We start from the raw sequence: 20,843 nt of genomic DNA on the forward strand, positions 1-20,843 counted from the left end.
CCCGCCGTTCTCCCCTGCAGCCGTCCCTCGTGGGAGCGATGCCCCTTCCCGTGCCTGCAGCCCACTCGGGTGGAGGAGGGACTTCCGGGCTTGCCCATGATCGGAAGTAGAAATTAGCCTAATGAGGCGTTTTGACACGGGGAAGACTTGCGGCTTCATGACTACTGTTTGCTAAACAGTTGCTTTGGACCACTTTTTTTTTTTAATTTCTGTCAATACTTAAGCGTTTGAGTACCAAAGGAACCAATTTAGCAGGTTGTGTTAAAGTCTGTGGATGAAGAATCTGAATTACTTCTAGGCAATGCAGGTGTTTGAAATGGTTTATGGCAGACTAATGTGCACGGGAATAGTATGCATGTACAATTAGAACTAAAATGTTAATGGAATGCTGAATTCTGTTACATATTCTTGTGGTACTTCAGCAATGCATAAGTTTCTGAAAAAATAAAAAAGTTTAAAGAATAGTGTAAACAAACATAACCCATACAATGCAAATCACTAAACCCATTTGAATATGCTTGCCTTGTGCTTAAGAGCAATGAGTAGGAAGGTTTTTGTCCTGATCTGTAAATGGAATGAAAGATGGGCATTTGATTTCTGCTGCAACAGTTCATAGTTCTGCACTGTCAAAATTATGAACAGGTTCCTTTCAGTTGATAAATACTTAAGTTCTGACAGGTAACTACTGAGGGGGAATTGGTTGTTTTACTTAACAGTTTTCTGTCATCAAAAATACATGTCTGCCTAAAAGTTTTAAAGACTTAGAGTGAAATACTTATAAAGACTCACTCTTGGGATCCCAAATCCAATCTATATCCTAGAAATCTTGGTGCTCCTTTTAACAAACTTTCAGTTTAATTTTGAACAAAAAAAAGGGATTTATTTAGAGCAATTTTAGACAACCTCTGTGTACTAAATATGCTATATAGTCCATGTCATGGAAGTTTTGTGGGGGGAAAAAAAACCCACAACAAAACACCCCAAAATATAGCAAATCTTCATACACAATGAAGAGCATCTCATGGTTTGGGCAAACACGTTTTTACACAAACATTTTTATAATGCCTTATGTTTTACCACTGGGAACTCCTTGAGTTAAAACTTGTTGACCACTGGTAGAGCTGCCTTGTGTTTAAACACTTCAGTCCTTCTGCTGAAACCTGTAGCACAGCCTTATTATTTTTTTTTTCAGTTCTGTCCCCATGCTGAATTATTCAGGTTGTGGGTTATTTGTGCTGTGGACTGTTCTGTACATCTGTATGAAATGTCTTTGAGTCATAACAGGCTGACCAGTGCAGTACAAACGCAGTTGTACCTCTTCCTGGAGTAGCTGGGCTCGGTGTGTGACTTTTCTGCTCATGTATGTATAGGGCTGATAAGTCCTGCGGGATTTGAGTAGGTTCCATGTAGATGCTAAAGTCATCTAGAATGAGCTTGGGTCCTGCTGGGTTCAATTTCTGGCTAGTGCTGATCCCCAAGGGAGTTAAGCTCTGTGTGTCGCAGTGCTCCAGGAAGGCTCTGTGAATTTGAATGGTATAGTCACTTCTTCTCTTCTAACTAGTCTTGGATAACAGAGACTTGATTGTGTATTAATGAAGCATCACATTTAAACCACGCTAACTAAAGTTAGTGATCTAAATTTGCTTTGATTTGACTTTTTAGGTAAGATGCAGGTTGATGCGCTGTATCTTTATCTGTGTAATCACATACCTTAATACTTTTTACCGTGTTAGCAACTGTGGAATGATGGCCACCTTTGTGTTGGATTAAGTGGCTGTTTTAATGGATATGTGATATATAGCCAAGAAAAGAGCAAAGTTATTGTGACTGAGATCTTTAATTTGAGACTCCTAAAGATTTCTGATTTAGTTGCACAAAATAAGGTTGTTTCTTTTTAACCTGAGACTTCTATCAAGTTGCACTTGGATGGAAATTGGAATTTAAGAAGATAAAGTAGCATTATTTTGTTGACCAGAAGTACTCTTAGTAAGTTTTATTGTTCTATTTTTTCTGTACTCAGTTTAATTTTAATTTACAAGAAATGAAATAATAAACAAGAGTGTCGTCCATTCTAATCAATTGACTGTTTTTTCTTTCCAGGAGTCAAATCTTTCAAAGCTGTGAAAACACCTAGGGAAGTTGATAGGAAGCTATATGCATTTCTTCCCCCTCCCTGCAAAAGCTGAATAAGCTTTGATCGTGCCAACATACTCTTAAATCCAGTTAGATTTTTCTCAGAAGGCAGAGATAAGAGTCCAGGGAATGGAACTGTATGTGTAATATGCAGTTAAGCAGATATCCAGGTATGAATTCTTGGAGGGCTTTTAAGCGTATCAGAAACAGTACAGAACTGATGAGAGTAAAACTTGGCATGGTCAGCTGAACTCATATTCTTCTAGGCGGTTTCTCAGCATGCCTGTCCTCCTAGCTGCTGTCTTTGCCATCCAGTGTTCTTGTTCTTTAGATTCTGATAATCAGTAGATCATGTGCTCTTATTTAATTTTCAGGAATAAAGCAGTTGTTATTGTTTTCTCAACTAATATTGAATTATCAACCTCTAATGAGTTTACTAAAATGAATATAAAGAATTCTTTTCTTTGTTGGTGCTTGTCAACTCTGATAACTGCTGAAATATAAGTTGGTGAACAAGCCTTTAAGAATACTCACACCCAAATATCCTCAAACCTGAAAATCTTTATAAAAATGTCTTTCAGAGTTACTAATGACAGTTCACTAGATAAAAAAGGTATAAAAACTAAGAATGATTGAATTTCCAAAGCAGATAATATGAAAGGACAAAATTCCATAAGACACTCATAATTTCCCTACTGTAAGTGTTTCTATCAGCAAGAGACTAGCGAAAGCCAGCTTCCTAGGAACACATCTGGAGATCTGGCTTCTGTCTAGATTATCTGGTGCCTAAAAAGGGTTACATTGCAGCTTTTTTCCTCTGTGGCTCTTCTAGTAGGGTTTCTCTCTAGCTGCCTGTTTTCATGAAATCTCTAGAAATACCTGATTATGTAGTTTACTGTTGGATTTTGCTGGATGTATTTGTATGCTTGCTCCAGCTCCATCCCAGCTTCATACTTAATTTGCTTGTGTATGCCTAGTTTCCTTAGGAACACAAACTGAAATGCTGCTGATTTGATGTAAGGAAAAAACCTTTCACTGTGAGCACAGTCCATCACTGGAAGAGGTTGCGCAGAGAGGCTGTCAAACCTCTGTCTGTGGAGGTTTTCAGGACCTGACTGGCCAAGATGTAGAGTACCCTGGTTGCAATTCATTGTTGAGCCTGCTTTGAATAGGAGTCTGGACCTCCTCTTGAGGTCCCTTCCAAGATTAATGACTCTTGTTCTAAGAAGTAGACTAAAAGGAAGGCAAATAGGAACTTTCCATTTTGTGATGACTTTTCACTTTGACAAGGTGAATTGTTAATATTTTTGTTTTTTTAATGCAGAGGAATTATAGTCAAGTACAGTTACTTGGCAAACTACTAGTATTGGACTAGTAAGGTACTGTCCAGACTGTTAGCTTGTTGTTTAGACGAGTGTTAAAATACTACAGTACTACTGGAAGGCAAGAGTTGCATTTGTATCTTTGTTGAGAAGCTGAATATATTTGGATGTTATAATATATGATTACAAATGTTGAAGTGAAGGGAACCTTTAGTGCTGCATAAACTCCAGTTTGCTATATTGTTATGCAAGTGTTATATAAATGAACTGTAGATGCAGGGATAGATCGATGGAAAAAATGCCTGAGCTGAGGGTTGAATGACCTTTTTAGAACGGAGTTTGGGACATCAGCTGCTACAGTGATATTTTTATTTTGCTGTTAACTTGCCTTGGTTCTGCTTAGGAACAGGTACTCTCTGTGAAAACTCAATGGATTATCAGTTTTTTGGAAAGTACAATTAAAAGTAGTTTAAGATAAATTTGTCATTTACGTAGTCAGTGCACTAAAAGGATCTAAGACTCTTGGGCTAGAGTAATTCAGGTTTAATTTTATCATAGTGATTTCATGTTGAATTTGCTGGTTAAGAATGGGATGCGTACCAACAAAAGATTGGATGTAGTTATGCATGGAAACAAAGTGCAAACTAAGGCTTGAAGAATGTCCAAAATACAAGAGAAATTAGTAGTAAAAAAGTATGTATAGTAATCAGGAATTAAATTGAGGGCTTGAGGCGATAAGCTTAGAAGTTTGAAATTTTGTGACCTTTATGATGGGCCATTGCTGGTCTAATGGATAGAGAGAATGTTAGATGAGTAACTTTGAGTTTTACTCCCAGTCAGCTTTTTTTAAAGACCAGCTGAATAACCTTGCACGTGATAGAGAAATACACATCTTATTGGATTGAAGACCAGCTACCTGAAAACTGGAAAATAACTGATTTGTATTCAGGTTTCTTTTTTATTGTTGCTCTGTGTTTTTGTTTTTTGTTTTTTTTTTTCTTTTTCTCCTGGATTAGTATCTTTAATTTCAGAAGGATTACTGGTTAAGAAAACCCTTGAGATACATGGATGTTACTTACTATACCACCTTTGTAGACTAATGTTTCCTTCTTGTGAGATAGACATGCCTCAAGAAATGTCCTGGACCTTCTTCACTAGCATCAGTGTATCGGTTAAAGGACTGAGACAGTTTCCAGTGGAGCCTAACATATTGAAGTACAAGGTCCTGCATGTGGGTTGGGGCAATCTCAAGCACAAATACAGGCTGGGCGGAGACTGGATTGGGAGAACCCCTGAGGAGGACTTGGGGGATGTTGGTGGATGAGGAGCTGAACGTGAGCTGGCAATGTATGCTTGCAGCCCAGAAGGCCAACCATATCCTGGGCTGCACCAAAAGAAGTGTAGCCAGCAGGCTGAGGGAGGTGACTCTGCCCCTGTACTCCACTCTCATGAGACACCCCCTGGCGTACTGCGTCCAGCTCTGGAGCCCCCAACACAAGAAGGGTATGGATCTGTTGGAATGAGCCCAGAGGAGGGCCGTAGCACCTCTCCTATGAGGACAGGCTGAGAGAGTTGAGGTTATGCAGCCTGGAGAAGAGAAGGCTCTGGGGAGACCTTATAGCAACTTTCCAGTTTCTGAAGGGGAAGGAAGGCTGGAGAGGGACTTTTTACAAGGGCATGTAGTGATAGGATGAGGGGTAACAGTTTAAAGTGAAAGTGGGTAGATTTAAATTAGATGTTAGGAAGAAATTCTTTACTGTGAGAAATTTAATTCTCACTTTATGGTGAGACACTGGAAGAGGTTGCACAGACTTTACTGTGAGTAATTTAATTCTCACTTTACGGTGAGACACTGGAAGAGGTTGCACAGAGAAGTTGTGGATACCTGGAAGTGTTTGAGGGCAAGTTGGGTGGGGCTTTGGACAACCCGGTCTAGTGGAAGGTGTCCCTGCCCATGTCAGGGGCTTGGAACTGGATGATCTTTAAGGTCCCCTCAAACCCAAACCATTCTATGATTCTGTGAACCACATCTCCTTCTGGCTGATTGGAGCATGGTGACATCCTGTCAGCTCTGTCGTTACCTGCAGTGTACCATGGGGTTGGTGCACATAACCTGCTGTCATAGATAGACTGATCATAAAGCTTTAATGAGAGACTATACAAATTATGGTTCATTTCACTTTTAAAAGAAGATTAAGATGTAAAACGTTCATTTTACTCCTTGGATTTTGATAGAATGCCAGACTACTTACGCTGATTTATTCCATTCTGTATAGGTTGCTGTTCCACACCCACCTCAATGGTGTCAGAATGTCTTCCAGACTTCTTACTGGTAAAAAACATTAGAAAACAAGACTAGCATCTGTCAAATGGGGCTCCCTCTCCATTTCTCTCTACACACCTTTCCTTTGGGGGGAGAAGAAGAGGAGCATAGCATGTGAGTTGTTTGAATTTTAATTTAAAAAACCACTCAGTTGTATGCTTTGTACATAAATTAAGTTTTTTTTCTTCTTGAGTGAAGACATACAAAGTAGGAAGTGTTGTGTTTTTTTCTTTTGGTGAGGCTTAGCTTGTCGCTTCTGTCTTATGTGGGAGGGGCTTTTTCAACTGTTTATAGGAAACTCTTGCCTTTCAAGGCAAAGATTTCATGTTGACAGTGGTCTTGCTTTTTTTTCTTTTGAGAAGTATAGCTTTTCAAGACCATCAAGGCTGAAGTACTGTTTGGGTATTTTCTCTCTCTCTTTTTTTTTTTCTTGTTAGAACTTGTCCTGGATGGATGAATTGTTTAGCAGTAAGGACTCAGATCTTTAAACTCTATTGGATCCTCTGCCAGTTATTTAAGAACAAAGAAATACCTGTGAAGCTCCCAGTGACCTTTTTCCAGTGAATTCTGTGCCCATTTAAGTTTCTTAAATCTCAGTCTAAATTGCATTTTGCTCTAATTTAGGGAGAGGGTGATAAAGGCACATACTTCTAAAGCTAAGCCAATGGGGATACCTTACGATGTCCTGGGAGCTGAAGATAAGCAATGGTTGCATCCATAGCCCAGCTGCATGAGGAGTGATAAAAGCCTAGCTGTTGGGGAAGCATTAGGCCGTTCCTGGTGATATGTTCTAGACAGATGGGCAGCCATGCTGCACAACAACCCTTAAAACAGATGACCCACAGCAGATAATCAGTCTTTCTATAATCTTGCTGTAATTGTCATCCTCCTCTGTATGTTGGACACCAGCTATAACAGCTTACTGGAGCGAGCAGGGTAAATCCAAATTCTGGAGTAGGGGAAAGGTGATAGAGGTATATATACTTCTTTAGAGGAGGAGCATATGGGTATTAAAAATCTGTCCCACTTCAGCATACTTAGCTATCACTGCCATACATTAATTACATTTTCATTCTACTGCATTAATATTGTAGTAGCTTGTTTTATGTGAAGGTCCATATCAGCTTACAGCAGCAGGAACTTCTGCAGGAAGTTTAGATTTTACTAGCAATCATATTTTAAGCATGTACATACATACATATCAACAAACCAGATTATCAAAGAGACTTTTCATTTTGACACTAACATTCAAAGTGAAAGGTGTTGAATTCCTCCTTCCTAAATGAGATGGTAGTAACTTTCTAACTAGAACTTGGTAAAATTCTGGTGTTACAAAAAAAACCCCACAAAAACCTGTGTAGCTGCCATATAGACACAAAGATCTGAAAGAAAAACTTGGAGTTTTATGGAGATAGGAGAGAAGAAATGTAAAGGATTTCCTCCCTCCCCGTCAGAATCCGTTTTCTTTAAAACGAAGCAAGTGATGTACTGGGAAATATAAATAAGACCAGTTCTTTGGCTCAAGGCTTCTGGGTTTTCGTATTTAAGAATACATGTTTCAGACTTTAGTTTTTGTTCTAATGCTGTTAAATGCAAGTGCCTGTGTTCAAGTATTCCATTGCTTTGTTTTGTATTTCTTTTTCAGGAAAAGTGCAAAATGTTTCAAATTCCTGTTCAAAATCTTGATAATATCAGGAAGGCTCGAAAAAAGGTGAAGGACATTCTTGTGGATCTTGGGCTTGACAGCTGCAGGGAATTGTTGAAGGTAAAGCTTTTGAAGTAATGTAAACCAATCTGATATGTAAACCCTTGAAAATTATTTCACTCTTCAGTGTATATATGATACTCCTCTGCCATAGGTCTTTATGGTGGGGTCTTTACTTGAAAGATTACTCATGACTGGCTACTCATATGCCAGAGGTGAAATTTAGTGTTCTAGTACATAACAGTGAAAGAAACTCTGTTTCTCAGCAAGATGTGTTCTAGATGGTGCTACGTATTCTCTTCTATTAATATTTCAACAAAATGGAACAGTACAGCTTTAGGAAAAACACCACAGACTAACGAAACATTATTTGTGTGCAACTCCTGTGATTCTTTTAAAATCATAAGCAGATGAAGACTTGAGTCTACTCAAAGGCATCCCGTCACATATTAAGGGCAAGTCTCTGAAGGATATACAAATTGTCAGTATTTCTGAAGTACAAGCAATTGGACTCAATAATCTTGATGCAGACCTTTAAACTTTTTGTCCAGGGAAAAATACCAGACTCGGCTTATTGAGTTGTAGTTCAGTTCTGCATTTTAAAAAGTATATGCAGGTGGACTGGAGTGATCAAGATGAACCTAGTACCTTTGTTGCCACTTTCAGGAGAAAGTATTGTGCAACAAACAGGAGGAATTCACACCATCAGATTGGCAAGTCGTTTTTTTTTTGTTGTTGTTGTTTTCAGAAAAAATGCAAACACAGTCATATAACTCAGTGACTAAACGGTAGTGTATTTCAGCCAGCTGGTACACAGGTGCTTTTGGCTGTTCATTATGTTTGTGACTTCAAATTGGCCGTAGTCAGGAATTTGTATTAATTTTGTATGATGGTATTAATGTAAGTTAACTCTCTGTAGGTATGCTATTGTGTTTTTTGTGGTGTGTTTTTCTTTTTTATGAAACTGTATAAGTAAATGATTTGGAAAAAATGCTTAAGATCTACATGCAAAACTAATTCTGGAACATTCTTGGTTATTGCAGTTGTACAGTGTTTGATATATCTAAATAAATGTCATAGGAGCTCAGGGAAAACTGTGTTTGTCTAGTAATTTCCGTTTACTTACTGTTTTTATTGTGTTGTATATTGCTTTATAATTAAATCTCAAGTCAGAAGCTGTTCTGTTCTAACCCTTTGAAGCAGAAATGTTTTGATGCTAGTTTTTTGCTATGAAATTGATTGCAGTTTAACTTTTTGATTGCAGTATGGTGTTTAGTGGTGAATGAGGAATAAGGTGTTTTGTGGTTGGTTGTTTTTTGGGGGATGGGGGTGGTCTGTGTTTGGTTTTGTTTCATTTTTAGTAAATGGTGGTGGTGGGGAACCCCGTGAACATTTCCATTCTGGAAAAAGCTATGTGAAATGTGGGCCAAAAAATACCATTGTATTATTTTTGCAAATAATTTTCCCTCAACCACGTTCATAACTTCAGTTTGTTTTTTCCAGGTAATCTGGGACTGGTTTCTTCTTGCTTTAGCAGCATGAAGAATGGTTTTTAGAACTTAGTTTGTACTTGGCTTATATGATGACGGTATTTTTTTTGTATAATAGGGTGTGTGATGTCTTAACAGGTGAGAAGTAGCTTAAGGGTTGTTTTTCTCAAATAGTAAGTTTGATTTCTGGACATTGTCCTCGTGAGGAGGCTGGACAATTTAGGAAAAGGTATGAAATGATATGGTACAAATTTCACCTACCATCTGTTCTTAAAATTGGCCTTAAATTGTTCTAATAAGTTATGATAATGAACAATAGTTTGTGAGGAAGGTGAAGGAATTTCATGTACAACTAGTATCTCTTTGTAACTTGGAGACCAAATGGATTAGTTTTTAGGCTAAAAGTTCTTAATTGATCTCTGCTAGGAAGAAAACACGAGCCTTTTGTGCTAGATTACTAGTTTGGTTCTCAAAGTAGTACTTTTAAGTATACTGTAATGTCAGTCTTGCCTTTAGTAAACTATTTTAGCTTCTTATTGTGATCTTTAAGTCTTTGTTTAAACTCTGGGCATTTTATCTTTTTGTTCTGGAAAATGGTGATGGTAAGTGATACAGAAGGGAGCACAATTCTTAGATGTAGAATGTTTTAATCTTAAACTTAGAAATACCCACTATGCATCAGGATTAAGCAGGCTTCTTGGAGAGTTTTTTTTCCCCTTCTTGTTACTTTTCCCTTCTCCTGTTTTCCTCCCCTCCTTGAAGTGAGAAATGTGGGAAGTGCATAAGCAAGTTAGCTTGCTTCTGGGACATTAAGGTGGATCTTCATTTTAAGCAAGAGTTCAGAACAGCTGTTTGCAGCACTGACTAATTGTAGTGATAAGAATGGTTAGCTTTCTATGTGTGGATATTTCTCTGTAGGAAATAGCCATTTCAGCAAAATTATTTAGAGTTACTGTCATGCACGTTTCACTTGTAGGAATCAGGTGTTCAAGTCTAGGAGCCTCTCTTGGTGGAGAGTACTTGAACCAAAAGCAGAACATGTTTGAGGTAGACCATAAACTTCAAGAAAGCTTTTTAACAGTGTGTAATTCCCTCCAATGTGTTCAGCTGAAGAACTGTTTGTAAATCTTAAGTCTCTTTGTTTTCTCTACCAAAAAAAATAATTTTTTTTTTTTAAGAGAAGCGTTGTGTTCTTTAAGGCTGTGGGATTTCTCTTATTTCATGCAAAGGCTCTTTCTAAGGTGTGTGTTGGTTTTTTTTTTTTTTTAGGGCTCTTTCTAAGGTGTGTGGGGTTTTTTTTTAAGGTTTGGCTAAAGGGTAAATAGATTACTCATTCAGTGCCTACATGTTGATTTAGAGTGGAAGGGGTTTGTTTATTATTGCCCTGAGTTCTTCAGGATTCTCCTTGGGGAAACTTGAAAGTTGGAAAGGCTAGAAAGCTTATTGCAAACTTAATCAATAATTTAGGAAAACGTAGCTAACTTAATTTAAATCAAATTATCACTGGCATGACCTTCTGGCTCACTGCAATCTGTTACACGGGAATGCTCACATTTGCACAGTGTGGACAGGAGCTTAATGCATTAAGTAAGATTGTGTATTTGTTTTACTGCTAGAGGCTTTGTTTCTTTTTGTTGCGAGTATATCCTGTGTTGGTTGTAAATTTCCCATAAATACTGCATTGGTATTTTGACCACAAACTATTAGATTTATGAATTTCACTTCTGTTGATGATCTAATCTTAAATGCTCTTTATTACTTGCTTCTGCTGTTGCAGTGGGGTATGGTGCAGAGGTGAAAACATCTCGCACTCTCTAAGCATCTTGCAGAATTTTGAGTGAAGAGGGATTTGTGAAAGGGAAGGAGAATGTGAGGGGAGAAGAGATGCTAGTTTTCTGTGGGTTAAGCATGGATTTGTAGCCTGTGTTTCATCTAAAATACTCTAGTGGGCTGTTGAAGCTAGCCTAGGGTCTTCAGAAATGCGTAGCAAACACAAATCTAGTTACTTTTTTGCCATCAAGTTTGTGTTTGGTTATGTGTGGGCCTCAGAAAACTGGAGAGGAACTTAGGATTTTTAGAGCAGTATCTGGCTTTGGCCTGAGGAACATAAACTGCTCTGATGCGATTGGTTAGAAGAATGCTATAGGGAAAGTTGTTTACCCTGACACGGCTGTTCCTGACGCAATAATATTGTTGGTTTTACAGCTTGAGGAAAAGTATCTTTGAAGTCTTCATTTTTCCAAGTTAAAAGAAGATTTAATATAAAAACCTGTTGCAAAGTAAACCGTAGTGTTAAGTTACTAAATGGAAAGTAAATTGTGAAATATTACAGATTTAGGAGGAGGAAAGTAAAAGGACAAAATATCTGTCAGTGTTCACTGTGAACTTGGTTAGAAGCAATGGAGTTAAAGGATAAATATTTTCATGCCTGTATTATTTTTCAGTAACTAAGAAGTGTTTGGAGTTCCTACTGTATTATGAAGCAGTCATATAAACAAGTGTTTAAGGTAAAAATCAGTCAAGGAAGGGTGAAAGAAGTAATTTCTTTGAGCTGAGTTTTGAGACTTTTATCTGAATACTGGATGGATTTTCCATTCATTCTCTCTGTGCTGTTTTTCCTTTTTTCTTGCTCTGTATTGAGACATACTTGTGTTCAGAACAGACTGCAAAAGCAGATTATTTCTTGTTTTCTTTTTTCTTTTAGAATCTTAAAAGTTTTGACCCAGGTGAAAAACACTTTTGTAACACTTCATGGAGTGATGTCTCTCCTTGGGAGTCTGTGGGCAAAAGGAAGGTATGTATATTTGTGTTAGAAATTCTGGGTGGATGTGTATGTGGAGTTGCTGAATTTTATCACTTTCAGAAGTCCTGGAAAAGTTAAAATACACATTTTTATGGTAAAAAAAAAAAGAAAGCTTTAACATCTGTTTTCTAAATACTATTAGTCAGGGAATAATCCTTCATTTCTTCTGTGTTCCTCCCTGTAGTGTTATAAGGTTATAAGGACTATATATGCCGTTTTGTGTCTCTTAGGATACAACTTTGAACATAACTATTTAAGACGTCACACTAATGTTCTGCTTTTTTATCATAATCTCATGTGTAGTCTTAACATACTTTTGTGTACAAACATGCTTCTTGTTTCATTGGAAGGGTGAAAACGTCACTGCGTAGATGTGAGTGGATCAAACTGAAATTACCATTAGCAGCTTGGGATAGGGTTGCAGTGGAAAACATATTCCAGTTAAGTTTGGGTATGTGAAACAGCTTTTAGTTCTATATAGCTGGAATCTTGTGTGAAGCTAGAATCTACAAGAAAGGGAGGGTTGAGATGAACAAACCAAAGGATTTCTACCATTTTATATTCCACCAACTTTCTAAGTTACTATGTAGAGCCCAGGAGTATATCCAGAAGAAAAGGTAGTCTCTTCTGAATATTGTTGAAGAGTCTTAAGTCTCCTGATTGCTTTCATGGGGAAGGCACGTAAACAGTGGTAGTTCTGCTCTTTTCATCCTGAATCCAAAGGTAGTGATTTAGTGTGGCAGTGGTTTGCCAGGAGTTTTTTTTGTCTGCCTTTACCATCTTTAAAACAAACTGAGCCTATCAAGTGCAGTAGTCCATTCCTGAACTTAGGTTTGCACATTTAAGACTGGAGGTTCATCTGTTCATGTGAATTTGTGGATGAAAGAGTCAAATGTGACTTGTTTGACTATGTCTGTAGAGACAGATTACATCTAGCCACTTAGTGCCACTACAGATAAGGCTTACAGTTACTTTGTTTAGACTACCTTTAGTTTAGGTGAAGGGAATAAATCATGGTAATTATGATGGCCTTTCTCTTTTTTTGTCTCCTTGTATATTTCTTCTTTACGCATGTGGAAAACTCCTTTTACCAGGTGTCCTGGCTCCAGTCAGCATGTTGTCTGAGCTCTAGCCTTGCTGATTTTGTCTTTTTTGCCTTTTCTTCCACCTTCTGAGTAAAAAAAGAAATTCAGTGTTGGGAGATCTTCTGTGCTACATAAGTAGGGGGAGGTTATCCTTCCTTCCCAGACATGAAACAGGGAAAAGAAGGATAAAGACTGAGCAAGTGAAGCCTTCTTTTTAAAACTTAAGATGAAGGTGTTTTTTTTTTTTTTTCTGTCTGTCTGCCACAGTCCTTTAGGAAAAATGATTAGCCACTTCAGTGAAAAAGGAAAAGAACTAAAAATCATTCACTAGAGAGGGAATCTTCTTTCATCCCTATGAAAGAAGACTGGAGAGAGACCAGGCAGAGGGGCTTTATCCCTTACCAGAAGGAAAAAAATACAGATCTGACTCAGCTAGTCACCATGACCAGTAGCATCTAGCTGTCAAAAAATAAGATTGGAATCTGATCTGATGAACTTCAGTGTAGAGTTTGTAATGTGTTGCTGTGGAACAGATTTGCCAAACTATGTCTTCTGGATACTAAACTTATCCATTTTCTTTAAACAACCATGGTTCCTTGATATCATTTGCATATCTTGGCCTCACGCTGCCTAGATCTGGGAGAAAAGAAGCTGGTCCTTCAGGATGTTTATTACAAAGTTGTTGCCATAAGGGGAAAATAAGTTGTTTGAGCTACATTGGAAACTCAGACTGGAGAAAGTATCTTTTTGGATGAGTTGGTGGTTTCTACCATTAGTACTATTTTTAGGGAGACTTTAATAAATCTGGAAGAACTTTGGTTTTTGGAGCGTGTTGTGTCTTTCCGCTTGCCTGTAGGTTGTGGGGAATGTGAGGCTACACAGTGGAAAGCGTTACTGTGTTCTGGGGTATGTTCTTTAGAGTGGGACTAATTGAGTTTTCCTAAATGTCTCTAATAAGCCTTTTTGCATTCCATTTATACAGTTTAGGGTTGTGTTGCCCAATTTCCAAGATGCTTCATTTTTCCTAAGTGGCTTAGAATTCTGATTTTGTCAAATCTTCTGTAAAACTGAGATGCCATTAGTAGACTGTAGTAGCACTTGCAGGCATAAAAAGCAGCTTAGATGCATATGCAAGAAGAACATGGTGATGAAATGATTTTCTAACGTGTCTGTGTGGAAGTGCTCTATTTCATACAGAAAACATCAAAGTAGCAGACTTTCACATACTTCTGTTCTGCTGAAACAGATTTTCTTGGGGGATTTTTTGTTGTTGGGGTTTTTTGAACCTAGTGGGATTTAGGATTCATCCTCATTTGTTAGAACGTAAAGTACAGAACTCTTTTTCTGTTGCTGGTCTCACAATTTTTATTTCCATCAAAAAATGAATTATCTAAGAAGGCAGATAACATTATTTCCCCTAGACTTACCAGTATGCATGTACTGGGGGGTGGTTTCTTCTCGGTATACTGCAATACTTGTTTATATAAGAAGTAAAAACATTGTTACTGAGGAATAGTAAATTACTTCATCCCTTGGACCACTTCTAAAGTATAGCGTTCTCACTGCACCTGACAACAATTGTTCAGACTTGACAGCAAGGAAATATTTGCAGTGTATAAGTTTATGGGGTGGAAAGACCCAAACCAGAAGTGGGGGTGGGTGGAAGTAAAGAGTGTGTGGGCCCAGTATTTAAAAGCATATAAGCTTTTCTAAGCCTCAGACAACCAATTAAAATAAGCAGTCACCTCTTTGTCACCTGACTCCTCCAGAAGTAAAGCTAGTGAGGTTCAACTTTTAATGGTGCTCTGTATGCTTCATTAGTTCGGTAGTGCCGGTGGCCTTTCTCTACTCAGTATACTTTAAAAGTAAGATTGAAGCTTCTTCTGATTTGCTGTGGTGCTGTTTACTAGCAGCTGAGACCAGACACCTGAAGAGTGTAAGTAGTGGATAATTCACTGATACATCACACTGTACTCAGCAGCAGCCTTAGCCAGCCAGTGGCTTTATCTGACCCAGTCTTTTGAATTTGGAGGTTTGATTTTGGTAATCATCACGAGATTCTTCTAGTACTGCTAATAGATTACACCTTCATGACTATTTGAAATGACAAAAAATAACTGCACAAATTTTTGCTGCAGTTCTTCATAACGTGTCTCACATGTATGTGTGTGATCTAGCTAGGCTGGATGCTGTAGTGGAGCAACAGCTTGCTCCCTTTGATGGTATTTCATAAGAGGCAGAAGTCGGTAAGGTAAAAAACACATCTGAGGGAACAGACAAGTTCTGCTAGATGTTTGAGAGTGCAGATTTGTCTCACCTGAATGTTGCTGTGACTGATTCTGTAGTTTCTGGTAGGGGCCAGGGTTAACTTCATAGGAAGTTGGTAAGAAAAAATGGTTGATAGGGCTACCAGTTTTTCAGAAAGAGCAAATAAAGTTCATATGGATGCAAAAAGCAATGTTGCAAGTGACATGTGATTGAGGGAGCAAACCACTGTTTAGTAGAAGATAGATATGTTTATTTTTATACAGTTAAAATATTTTTCTGAGAAGAATCTATATAGTTCATAATGTGTGCTAGAGGAAATGTTTTTTTAAAAAAAAAAAAACAAAAACAAAAAACCCAACATTGCTGTAATGGGATGTCCAGTATGTTGTGATAATATGAAGAGGTCATTGCTGCTCTGTCATAAAAGGGGTTTTTATTCCTTTCTCTTTCGATTATTAATCTGGCTCCAAAAGAATATTCTTATATTAGTCTTTTGTGGCTTTGCTGGGAGAGGAACTTGCCCTAGATTTACCAGTATGCAGGTACTGGGGTGGTTTTAGTGGTATACTGCAATGCTTGTTTGTGGAGAACTTTCAGTGAAGGGTGGGGTATTGAAATACACAAAAAAACCCCACCAAAACCCAAACAAACCACCCTGTCATTTTTTTTTTTTTCCTCCAGTAGATAGGAGGTGGCCCTGAACTAAATAAGACTTTAAAAGTGTTATGTTAAAAGGGCTGAGGCTTCACCTCTTACGTGCTGTGGCATACAAGTTTTTCTTAGCTTGTTGTGTGATTCCCATCTTTAAAAACAGGCTTCAGAATTACTTCCGGTGAACTGGAGTAGAAATGAACTCGCTTAAGGCTTCTTAATAAATTTTAAAGATGCAAAAAGGGCACAAATGTTCCTCCCTTTAAGTAAGTCATCTTTAAGTCTGCTTTTCAAAAACAGATCTCCATGAAACTGAGAAGATACGTGCTATACATCCAATGAAGGCATTTTTAACAGGTGATAGTGCAGACTTACTTTCAAACAGATAACAGGGATTTAGGAACTGGCAGTTTCTAAGTGGATGTTTTTGTTTTGTTTGCAGAGATACAGAACAAAGCCGTACTGCTGTAGCTTATGCAAGTTCTCGTCAAAATTGCTTACTTCATTCAAGAATCACTTGCATCGCTACCATGAGGATGAAATGGACCTTCATGAAGTGGTTCCTTGCCCAAAATGTGCATTTGCTTCTGATCCCAAAATAGTGGGGAAACATATCCGGATGTTTCATTCATCTAATAAAAGAATACAGAACTATACAGTCAGCATTTTGGATGGCATGAAACAATTCAGGAGTGACATCATCAACTTTACATGTCTAAAATGTCACTTTACAGACACATTGTATTACAATATGAAGAAACATGTGCTGATGAACCATTTTCAAAACTTAATAAGTACGTATTTTGGCCAGAAACCTGATGAAAGTAAAGAGAATTCTGTTGAGCACTACTGTAAAAAATGTAATGCTTCTGCAAACAGCCAGGATTCTTTAATGTATCATGTCTTGACAGCTGAAACACACCGAGACCTGGAGAACAAACTTCGGTCTGTGATTTCAGAACATATTAAGAAGCCAGGACTGGTGAAACAAATGCATATTGCTCCAAAGCCTCCCCAAGGTGTGGCAGTGGCTGCTCCATCTGCAGGCCCTGCCGCTGCCCCAGCAGGTTCCATCACAGCTCCGGCTTGCATCCAGCTTGCATTTCCACAGAATAATCAGAACCAGAGTGTGGTGCAGCCAAAAGCAGTTCAAAACACAGTCAGATCGCTGACTGTTCCAAGTGCCTCTGGTAGCCTTCCACATACAACTTCTGCTCCAGTTGCTACCCCGTCGCATGTTACTCTTGTATCTAGTAATCTTCCTGTAGGTCAGAATAACGTTAGTATTCAGCCATCACCTTCTCAGCCTATCATTGTTTCCCATGGGCTCCCCCTTAATCAGCCTGTGAGAACTGGAGCTATTCCTCTTAACCATTCTGTTGGGACTGTAAATAGAACTGTAGCCCCTGCAGTCCTTCCTCTTAATCAACCTGTCAGGCCCGGTCTTTTTCCTATTAATCAACCCATTGGTACTATAACTGGTCCGGTTGCAGCTGGAGCGCTACCTGTTACTCAGCCTGTCAGCCCTGTAAATCGACCGGTTGCAGCAGGAGTCCTCCCTGTGAATCAACCGGTTGCACCAGGAGTTCTCTCTGTCAACCAGTCGCTTGGGAGTGTGAATAGACCCATCGGTCCCAGTGTCCTTCCTGTGGCGCAGACAGTTGCGTCAGGGGTTCTCCAGCTTAACCAGCCTGTTGCCTCTGGAGTTGTTCCTGTCAGACAGCCTGTCAGACCTGGGTTTCTTCAGCTTAATCAACCTGTTGCCCCAGCAGTTATACCAGTAAATCAGCCAGTTCAACCTGCAGTTTCTCAAAACACAACTTTTTTGACTGCAGGTTCTATACTTAGGCAGTTGATTCCAACTGGTAAGCAGGTTAATGGGATACCTACATACACACTTGCCCCAGTTTCAGTTACTTTGCCTGTACCTCCTGGTGGTGGAGTAGCAACTGTTACGCCACCGCAAGTGCCCATCCAACTAATGCAGTCTGGGACAGTAACTCAGTTGTCCCAGCCACCACCTGGTGCACCCTCTCCTCCGGTGGTTTTAACGTCTCAGAATATATCATTACAAGCCTCCCCCCCAGGTCCTGAAACAAGTCATGCTGTCAGACAGGCTAAGCAGTGGAAGACTTGCCCTGTTTGCAATGAGCTCTTTCCATCGAATGTCTACCAGGTGCACATGGAGGTGGCCCACAAACATGGTGAAGTAAAAATGGAGGAAGCCCTGGAACCTGACAAACTTGCAGCTTGCGCCCCCTTTCTAAGGTGGATGACAGAAAAGACAGTCCGGTGCTTTTCTTGTAAATGTTTTCTCTGTGAGGAAGAGCTCATGAAACATCTCTTGATGCATGGCTTAGCTTGCTTGTTTTGCACAGTTACTTTCCATGACTTAAAAAGCCTTGTGGAGCACAATAAAACTACACACAATGGGAAAAAGCAGTTACATGCAGATTATAGCAACAGAGGATTTCAACTAGGTAATGATGCTCAGGGTGACCTTGTATTTCCACACTTCGATTTCAGTACAGTGTTACCAAAAGAAGATGTTGGTGAAAGAGAAGTACATTTGGCAGTGCTTGCTGGACTAAATTCAAGGACACTTGTCCCTGTTTACATCAAAGTGAAACCTCAGACAGCAGAAGTGAACAACAGATGCAACAAAAAAGTGTTAACCTGTCCCTTTTGCTTTGGTACATTTGTTAGTAAAGAAACCTATGAAATGCATTTGAAAGAGCGGCATCATATAATGCCAACTGTACATACAATTTTGAAGTCTCCTGCTTTCAAGTGCATCCACTGTTGTGGTGTGTACACTGGAAATATGACTCTAACAGCTATTGCTGTACACTTGCTCCGTTGTAGAAGTGCTCCCAAAGACAGCAACTCAAGTGTGAAGATGCAGCTTGAGTGTACTGAGAAGAAAGAGCTACTGTTTGTGAATGGTGAAAAGCATGATTCTGTGATACTGAAAAGAAAGCAATCAGATTCCTGCTTTGTTGCAGAAGACCAAAGGAATAAGGAACAGCAGCCTCTGAGCTTAAGTACTGGCATAGCTCTATCTCCAGAAAGAGAAGTGAATTCAGGGGTAGTGCCTTTCAAACGACAAAAGATTAATACTAGGACTGAGGTGAAGAAGCTTCCTTCTAGTGAGGATCTTCGCATTCTAGCAGTAGATCCTAAACAGTATGATCACAATTCGTATGAGGCTCAAACCCAGTTTTTGACAGACTACTTTCACGAGAGGCCATATCCTTCTAAAAAAGAGATGGAATTACTTTCCTCACTGCTATATGGGTGGAAAATTGATGTTGCATCATTCTTTGGAAAAAGGAGGAATATATGCTTAAAAGCGATAAATAATCGCAAACCATCTGTGCTGCTGGGTTTCAGTATGTCTGAACTAAAAAATATTAAGCACAGTTTGAATATAAAAGATGAACCATTAGATATGTAAACAAGCTTTTTATAACAGCTAAAAGCAATCCATAATTGCATACTTATCGATTTAGCAGTTTATTGTATTACTTGTTTTAACTTGTAGACTGGCCTGTTGAAGGGTGCAGTAGTACAAAAAGTCTCGTTCGGTTGTGACTGTTATTGTGAAAGGCACACGTAGTTGTGTATTTGAAAAAGCTAAAACCTTCAGACTTGCCCATCTGGAATTTGTTTTAGCTTTTTACTTTTTCTGGACTAGTGGGTTTTTTGGGTTGGTGGTTTTGTTTTTTTTTTTTTGTTCCGTTTCCCTTTCTTCCCCTCCAGGCTCCCATTACACTTTTTATACCACCATGTAAAACATTTGTCCTGTTAAAAACAAATTTTATTTTATTTTTCTGCAATGTCGTCATCTTTTCTAAACAATAAAATGTATAATGTTGGTTAAAATACTGAGGTAAGCTATGTGAAAAACATCTATTTGACTATTTGTCGTTATAAGTCCTAATTCTTATAACCTATTTTTGTTTTATCTACTGAAGAGGTGATTGTAGCCTTTGCATCCATTGCCCGTTCAAATCCCAGTGCACTGGTAGCAATAAAATACATGGCAATCTTTTTTCTTTTCTCAGTCAAAATACCTGTGCCAGTTAAGTCTGGTAACTTGTAGTATCTAACTAGTATTAACATGGTGGGGATTGAGGGTCTTGGGGGTGCCTATTGAAGTGTTATAATTAACTGACTTGAAATGGTTGTGTTATTATCTGTTAAATAGATCTTGCTAACCAGAAGTGTTTACTCTTTTTGTTGGTGTTGAAGCCTGGTTGTTTAAATACCTATTGTTCAAAGCTTGGTAGCAGCATTTGGTTTTGTTTCTTTTCCAAGAAGCAAAACTTTGGAGAGCGTTGGATTGCTTTGATACGTGGAGTGTATGACTACTATGCACATCACTTATCTGTAGAAGCCCTATCCAAATATTACTGAAGTTTGGTGAAAAATCTGGTTTTTATTTTAAATTGCTGTTGCATAAGGTAGTAACTGAGCAGTGCCTCCTCCCCAGCAAATTAGATACATGGCTTGAAGTGCTTTAAGTTAGAAATTGTAGAAACTGAAATGGGATAAATTGGTAGCACCAGGAGTACCTGAACCAATGATACTCATGTAGTGATTGTTTTTTATTGTCCTATAGAGAGCATAGAATAGCGTAAAACCCAAACAGACTATCTTGTTCAGTATGGACTACCATCCCCGTTACAGATTACAGAAGAGCTGTTGGAAAGTTTCACTTGAGTTGAAGAACAAACAACAGTAGTGGTGGCCACACTGAGGCCTTGTTTAGCACAATCCTTTCTTTCTGCATGTGCTTGGTTTCATGTGGCTTGTCAAACAGTGCCTCCGATATTCTTTAACAGCCAGTTATAATACACATTATTTTTTCTTTGTACTCTTCATCCCCCTCTCCCTACCCTTCTTTCCCAGAAAAAAAAAAAAAAGCGGGCTCTTCTGTCAGTTCAGTAGTGCCAGTGTTACAAGGAAAGGGTGACATGCCCAAGCTTATTTCCATCTTTTTAAGTGGTAAGCATACTTCTTCCCTGTGCAATAGTTTTTTTAAAGCAGATACAGAATTG

At 38.7% G+C, this 20,843-nt stretch overlaps 1 protein-coding gene across 1 annotated transcript; it reads left to right on the forward strand.

Moving 5' to 3' along the window:
• Positions 1-5,762: 5,762 nt before the first annotated feature.
• ADNP2 (ADNP homeobox 2) lies at positions 5,763-19,237 on the forward strand. The gene is made up of 4 exons (XM_009894952.1): positions 5,763-5,892; positions 7,424-7,543; positions 11,678-11,767; positions 16,223-19,237. The coding sequence occupies exons 2-4, from the start codon at positions 7,436-7,438 to the stop codon at positions 19,235-19,237; spliced, it is 3,213 nt and encodes a 1,070-aa protein (XP_009893254.1). The 5' UTR covers positions 5,763-5,892; positions 7,424-7,435.
• The last annotated feature ends 1,606 nt before the right edge of the window (positions 19,238-20,843 follow it).

This window comes from Charadrius vociferus, unplaced genomic scaffold (assembly GCF_000708025.1).
Source record: "Charadrius vociferus isolate BGI_N301 unplaced genomic scaffold, ASM70802v2 scaffold51, whole genome shotgun sequence".
Lineage (NCBI taxonomy): Eukaryota > Metazoa > Chordata > Aves > Charadriiformes > Charadriidae > Charadrius > Charadrius vociferus.

What these genes read in the sequence shown, in the direction of transcription:
- ADNP2 (XM_009894952.1), top strand. Translation starts at nt 7,436, where the DNA reads ATGTTTCAAATTCCTGTTCAAAATCTTGATAATATCAGGAAGGCTCGA. An exon ending in GCTGCAGGGAATTGTTGAAG is followed by an intron (nt 7,544 to 11,677) that starts GTAAAGCTTTTG and finishes TTTTTCTTTTAG; the next exon opens with AATCTTAAAAGTTTTGACCC. An exon ending in AGTCTGTGGGCAAAAGGAAG is followed by an intron (nt 11,768 to 16,222) that starts GTATGTATATTT and finishes TTTTGTTTGCAG; the next exon opens with AGATACAGAACAAAGCCGTA.